This window comes from Arachis ipaensis, chromosome B06 (assembly GCF_000816755.2).
Source record: "Arachis ipaensis cultivar K30076 chromosome B06, Araip1.1, whole genome shotgun sequence".
NCBI lineage: Eukaryota > Viridiplantae > Streptophyta > Magnoliopsida > Fabales > Fabaceae > Arachis > Arachis ipaensis.
The window spans coordinates 905,215-912,670 of NC_029790.2; the positions used below are offsets into that span (position 1 = coordinate 905,215).

Genomic DNA, 7,456 nt, shown 5'->3' on the forward strand with positions numbered 1-7,456 from the left:
ATGTATTATTAAGAGACAAGATAGATAATTTTTTTTTTAAAATGTCTTTAAGATACATGTTAAAAAGACCCTTAATTAAATAGCAAATTTTTCTTACCTTGTGAAATAAATGAGCATAAATGTTGAATAAAAAATATTAAATGATGAGAGAGAGGTAATAAAAAAGATGAATTTATGGGGGAAGAGAAGCTGGTTTTGGATAATGAAAAGTTACCTCATATTCATGGAATATTTATTCAAATGGAAAAAGGATTAATACAAATATATAATGATAGAGTGAGAGAATTAATTACAATTAAATTTACAATTTTTTTATTTTTATGGGACTGATTAGCCCCTATGTAAAAAAAAATTGACTTTTTTTTATACAAGGACTAATCAATCCCATAAAAGTAAAAATCAGAGGTTGAGAAAGGTATTTTTTTTTTATTAAGAACCTCGTCCCTTCAAGATAATTGTCAGGGTCGGGTTGGGTATTCCATCTTTTTGAAAATATTTATTGTTAAACATTTCGATTAAGAGCAAACAATTAGTGATAATAGACATTTGTCCAAATATTCAAGAGTACTGTACATGCTATGCTTGTCCAAATAATTTACCTAGATATGAGCCTAACAGACAAAATAATTATCATTTTACAAACATAAGTTATCATATATGTTACATAGAAGTATAGAACTTTTTGATATAACTCATCGAGCAAAATTCTCAACCTTGCTAATAACTATGTGGTTGAACAACTTTGACTCTTCAACTCAATGCTTCCATTGTCTCACTACTATTATGGTCCTTAAGAACAACTTGAACTTAGCATGAGCTGTGTTCTTTGGTAAAGCCGAATTTGTGCCGGACCAGTCATTGAACCGCCACATCAATGTCGTTTAAAAAAGCATAGCACATATCTCAAGGCGGCGGTGGCACACTCGAAGGCTCATTGGAACCAGTGCACTTCCTTAAAGCAGCCCTTATTTCCTTCAACATCTCCTTTATCTTGATACCCTTTCTGCAAGAAACAACTCGAATTTTCATCTTACAAGATCCGGGTACTATGAACAGCATGATATAAATTATATTTATCAAGTTACTACAAATGTGATTTGTAATGAAGAAAAACAATTTCCCAGAACATATCCATATATTATATGATGATCAAAGAATTTTGTGTAACTTCCTGTGTAAAACACTGGTAAAATACAGTAGTAATATAAAACAACGGGTCAAGCACTTACAGAACACTAACTCCAACAACCGAGAGAGGTGGTGGATAGTCCTCGAGCACTTTCTCCGGCAGGTCACCTTCATCAGATGATGATTCATCCGGACTTGGTTTCGGTTCAGAAGCTGTGCTATTGTTGCCTATTTTCATAATTTCTTCAGAAAGTGATGAAAGTCTGTCCTTTGCCTGGAATTATTGTCACACATGTTAATCACCATAATTTTTGCATGTCACAAGACTGTCTCACAGGGTTATCAAACTCAAGAATTTAGGTCCTAAACTCGTATAGCTGTGAGTTACTCTATGAGTTAATTTGAGAGTTTGATAACCTAGTGGAACCAGGTTCTAGTCATAGAAACTGCTAATCCTGTCACAAAAGTAAGACTAAGGAGTAAGGACTATTGACCCTTGCGACCTCACCTAACCCAAAAACTTAACAAAGCATTTTCTCAATAGGTAAGGTCCGCTACATGGATCCAATATGCCATTGGATCTTATCCATGCACAACCCTGCATAGATCCAAAGACATCATTGTGATGTGGCCATGCATAGAGATTTGACATAGTTTTACGTTAGTTGTCACAGTCCTAACACAACCCTCATCCTTTAACCCCAAATGATGGAGCTTAATGCATTGAGCGTGGGAAGAGAGAACTATATACCTCGGATATGTCAATCTTATTCAAAACAACAATGTATGGTCTTTCAAGGTACTCGGGATTATACATGCGCAACTCCTGCAAAAACAAAATCACCATTGACAGAGCATGAACTTAGCAACACTACTGAAAGGGAAAGAAACACATTATAACGAGAAAAGCTTCTGCACACTATATGAACCAGCGTTATATACACATCATGCTAGCTATTAAAAAATTAATTAATTAAATAATTAAATAAATAAAAAATATTATAGGACTTTGAAAATCATGTTTTTAGGAGGAAACAAGTCAGCATATAAAAAGCAATTGTTCAAGTAAATTCATTCTAAGTGTTGCTCGAGTTGAGTCTTTAAGAGCATAAATAAATAAATAACAGGTAAAGCAATTGAACCAACAAAAAAATCCTGAATAAATAAATATGATCAATGACGGAATACAAGATACATACTTCTCTAACAGTTCTGTAGTCATTTATAGGGTTCTCAGCGGCCGCATCAACAACATGAACCAACACTCGAGTCCGCCTCAGGTGCCTCAAAAAATTGCGGCCAAGACCCTAGAAGATAAAAAGCTTTCAAATTTAGCATCAATATGGTTTAAAAATTACAATGGAGCCACTTCAAGAGGAAAAGAAATATATAATACCTTTCCTAAGTGAGCTCCTTCTATAAGGCCAGGCAAATCTGCCAACGTAGCTTCAGATGAATACATCCCTGCCCCTAAGGTAGGATCACCGCCAAGGCGGCCGAGGTTTGGCATTAATGTTGTAAATGGATAGTCAGCAATATCAGGTTTTGCGAGTGTAATCGCTGCCAGAAGTGTCGATTTTCCAGCATTTGGAAGTCCCTAAAACAATATTTACTTCATCATTGAGAATATGAATTGCACCTTAAGCAGTTTTCAACAAGAAGTTATTCTAGAGCCAGAAAAGTTTCGCTTGGACTATACTAAGGACCCGTTTAGGAAGCTTCAAAAGTAACTTTTTTGAGCTTTTGACTTATGCAAAGTAGTAGTATTAATGTCTGGTGCAATTTTCAAAACCAAATTGCAACTTTCTAAAAGGTTATTTAGGAGCTTATAGAGAAGTTAAAAAAATGACTTCTCTCATAATACTACTACTTTTTATCACAATTCTATAAAATAAGCACTTTGAAAACTAAAAACCCAAACATAAAATAACTTATTTATAAGCTACTTTTAATATAGTCATTTATTGTTTAAGCTATTTTTTTAAAAGGGGCTTAATTAAGCTGTTACCCAAACTGGGCCTAAATCATGATAAATTCAATATTTTAATTTTTAGCAATCTCAGCATTGTCTAATTTAATAGGGCATTGTGCACAGAGGCATACTCACAACTAGACCAACATCGGCAACTACTCGCAGGATCAACTCCAATTTAATTTCTTCCCCAGGCTGACCGTGAACTAATACCTGTAACAGTTGTTAAATACAAGTTTTACCTTACAGTAAGAAAGTAACACAGCTTGCTAATACACAGTGGCATCAAATCAGGCAGAAATTTCATATCGCCAACACATGTTCATTTCTTGAATCTTGATAAAGCCTGATATGAGAATTCGTAGTTTCTAGATACTTTTTTGGTGATAAAAAATATACTCATTAATTGTATTATGTATTCCACAATTCAATTTTTTTTTTTACCCTAAAAGCATGTAACTGACCCCTCCTGGGGGAATAAGGCTTTGTTGTTATTGTACAAGTTATTCAATTAGAGTAAAGGAGAGTGTAACTATAAGAGGCTGCTAATGATATCTTTCTATGGAATACAACACCAAAAATATCTTCAAGTGCAGAAAAAGACTCAACACACTTCACCTTATCAGATTCATCCCTCATCACGTTAGTTGTCAAAGTCATCATCCTTTTCTTTTGATGCTGCGGAACTTCTAACAAACTAATCTGGGCAGGGAATGATAAAAGAAATATATATTCAGAGTAAAATAAAACAACATAAATAAACTCTCTGTATTTTCCAGGGAAGAAGAAAAACAAAAAGTTGGCACCATGATATTGCAAAATAAATAAATCACTAACTAAATTCTTATGCCACACAAATAAAAAAAAAATGAAATTACTTAAATGTATATATGAACTATGTTGATCTAATTATTCCATTTCATCATCAGCTTGACATGGTACAACCTATCTCACCTCGGAAAACAATCAGCTAAAGTCATTAATCAATCAAATGCATCTGATGCAATGATTCTCATTGAAAGCAAACCTTCAAATGGAGGAAAAGAGAAGGAAGCATATTACCCCTCCTTGTCCACCCCTAGCTACAAGAACTTCATCGCCAGGTTGTGCTAGATCAGCCAACGTCTTCCCTCGTTTGTTTTTCACAACTGTACCTGTCACATTCATGAACTCAATGAGGGACATAAGATTTAGTTATTCAAATTACTTTACAACACTACATTTGGTTTCTTCACATACAACACCATAGAAGACTGACAATAGTCAATTCAAACAAAAACACAAACATTGTCATCAACAACAAGAACTAAATCTCGACTCATTAGGCGAAGTGTCAGCTACATGAATCACATGACACAGAACTCTTCATCCAAACAAAAACAAAAGACAAACACCCTTATCATCAACAACTAATCTATGTCTTACCAAGCAGTGACACCATAGAGTCTTGTAACAAAACATGCTCACATTTAAACACACAGACACATATATATTAATAGAAACAAGAGCATTACAAACCTACAGGCACAGGAATGCGCAAAGTTGGGGCCGTGATTCCATTACGCAACAGTGAACTCAACACACCCATTGCATCAACATTTCCACCACGCTTAGCATTGTACCTTCCCTTGTTGTGAAATTCCAACAATGTGTCCTTTCCCTCATCTGCGTAGATAACCACATCACCACCATGTCCACCCATTGGGAGTATGAGTGAACCATCAAAGTCCCTCTTCAAGGAGCTTTTCTTCTTAACTATGTTGCACGATTACATAAATACAACAACTTATGAAAATGTAAACAGAGATATATATTAATTATTAAATAAAAAATATTTATATATGATATCCCAAATAATAGACAGTATATGACTATCATAGACAGAATGAAGAATCCTATCTTTTAGTTCAAAAATTCCTATCTCGATGTATATTAGCATACAATACGCGTATACATGAGCAAAATTGATGCATTTGTGTGGCATGAATTGTCCCAAATAATAGACCCCATGATAATAGATAGAATAAAAAACCAATGTGTTGGGTCAAAAAATTAGTCACAAGCAAAAAATCTAAGGTAGCAGCAAATTGGATGCATATACACATAGAAAATTTGAACTTTATTTTTCTTACTCTTGTCCTTATCCTTCTTCTGATCTTGTTTTGTTGGTGATCTTTGAGTATTGGGGGCATTGAGTATAGCTCCATGCCCACCATCACCAGCACGAACGGTAATGAAAACTTGGTCAAAGTACTTGTGAGGTTCCTTCATCAACGTCATTGAATTTGAATTTGAATTTGAATTTGATGTTGAAGTTGAAGGTGCATTTGAGCTGATAAATCTGCACCGTACAGTATCTTTCCATCTATGCTTCTCAAACTTATTGCATCTACTTTGAAATCGTATGTTCCTTTCAACAAACACATGGTGAGCAAGTGTTCGTTAAGAACAAAAAATTAAAGATAATAAATTATTATGTAAAATGATACCTTTGTGGAAGTAAGGGAGTGGAGAAGAAGAAGGTAGATTCGAAGGAATGAAGATGAAGTGTGGAAGATGAAGATGAAGGAGGGGAAATTATCGGAGACACCATTATCATTATCCGTTTTCAGCAGAAACTAGTTCAAAGTAGAAGAAAGAGGAATAAGGGGACAAGGTTGTGTTCTAATTCTTAGCCAATTTACCTTTTTACCCTCTACAAGTAGTGGGCTCTGGGCTGTGTAGTTTCGCTCCTGTTTTAATTGGGCCTAGGCCCATTTGTTTACAATGGATTTCATCCCTCAATCCATTTCAGGCCCAATGCTTAATAATGGTGTATAAATTTTTATTAATAATATTTTCATTAATAATATGACAAAAAAATATTAACAAGAAGCGTAAGCTTAATTTTGATATGTTGATTGTAAAAGCTGCTCGAATGAAACTTAGAACTTATAATCGATCTTTATTTTTAATTAATAAAGCCAAATCATTTTCTTTTTCAAAAAGATAAAGTTATGTTTTGGCCTTTAATGTTAGAATTAAATCCTAATAACGTCATATTTCAGTTTTAAAAAATTTTAAATAAATTTAATGTTATTCTACCATTAAATATGACTCGAATAATTAATAGAAAAATTTTTACATTAATAATCATTGGTAAGTCGATTTTATTTATGTACTAAAATTAAACATTATATTAATTTTTAAATATATTAATTATTCGTATTAAATTTAATTACAAAATAATATTAAACTTATTAAAAATTTTTAAAATGTTTAAATCATTAAGAACTAAATTAAAATTTGGTCTAAAGTTAGGAATTAAAATACTACTCTAATTTTTTTTTCCAAATCAAAAACATTTGCAAATGACCACGTGAAAGCGAAAATGAATATGGACTTGAAATTGGGCCGTATACCAATTTTTGTAGCTTTACTATATTTAATGATTAAAAATTCCACAATGTATTAAACTTGATATGTTAAATTGTTAATTATGATATAGTTATGATTAACTTATATTTTTTAAAAATATTAAGATGCAATTTGCAAAGCATTTGCCGAATTTATTGGGGTCTAAGGCATGAATAAGTGGTGACCAGTTTTTTTGTTTCAACGTCCTATTTTTCGTTTGTTGCTAAACAAAGAAGAATCATCAAAGAGAAAAGTTAATAATTGTTTTTATTTGGAAGAGAAAAATTAGAAATGGCAGAAGGACAAGTCATCCCTGTTAAAAGCCTTCAGACATGGAAGGATCAACTCAAGTTAGGAACCGATTCCAAGAAGCTGGTATTTATTTGACAAACTTCTAATAACATTTTTTTTTTTAAATATTTTTTGGGTGGAAAGATTTGTATAAAGTTAATGAAATGGTTTCAAAATTTAATAATTAATTTATTATTTGAACAGGTTGCGGTGGATTTCACAGCTACTTGGTGTGGTCCATGCCGTTTCATTGGTCCAGTTTTTGCAGATCTTGCTAAGAAGACACCCAATGTAATCTTTCTCAAGGTGGATGTAGATGAAATGAGGGTAAGCATATCATATAGGAAAATTTTGGTTTATTTACTCTGCTGGCTCCTATAGTTTCGCAAAATTTTTAATTAGATTCCTATACTTTTTTTCTTTTAATTGAGTCCTTGTACCAATTTTTTTTTAATTGGGTCCTTACACTTTTTTTTTCTTTTTATTTAGGTCCCTGTATCAATTTTTTTTTAGTTGGGTCCCTATAAAATTAAGCCAATTACTACTAAGCGGGACTTAATTGAAAAAAAAAATTTGGTACAGGGACCAAATTAAAAAGAAAAAAAAGTATAGAGACCTAATTGAAAATTTTACGAAACTATAGGGATCAATAGAGTAATTAAACCGAAA

General features: G+C 32.8%; 2 protein-coding genes across 2 annotated transcripts in view; one reads left to right on the forward strand and one right to left on the reverse strand.

Annotated features, from left to right (window-relative positions):
• LOC107645283 (probable GTP-binding protein OBGC2) lies at positions 516 to 5,769 on the reverse strand. The gene is made up of 11 exons (XM_016349273.2): positions 5,590 to 5,769; positions 5,233 to 5,510; positions 4,619 to 4,855; positions 4,163 to 4,254; positions 3,719 to 3,802; positions 3,236 to 3,313; positions 2,525 to 2,725; positions 2,328 to 2,435; positions 1,880 to 1,954; positions 1,230 to 1,402; positions 516 to 1,003 (listed from the first exon to the last, which is right to left on the reverse strand). Exons 1-11 carry the CDS (start codon positions 5,697 to 5,699, stop codon positions 904 to 906), a joined length of 1,536 nt encoding a protein of 511 aa, XP_016204759.1. The 5' UTR covers positions 5,700 to 5,769; the 3' UTR covers positions 516 to 903.
• The window catches only part of LOC107645282 (thioredoxin H1-like), a 1,508-nt gene continuing 684 nt past the window's right edge, over positions 6,633 to 7,456 (forward strand). The window contains exons 1-2 of the mRNA XM_016349272.2: positions 6,633 to 6,871; positions 6,992 to 7,114. Coding sequence (XP_016204758.1) covers positions 6,788 to 6,871; positions 6,992 to 7,114 — 207 coding nt within the window. The 5' untranslated portion in view covers positions 6,633 to 6,787. The remainder of the gene's footprint in view (positions 6,872 to 6,991; positions 7,115 to 7,456) is intronic.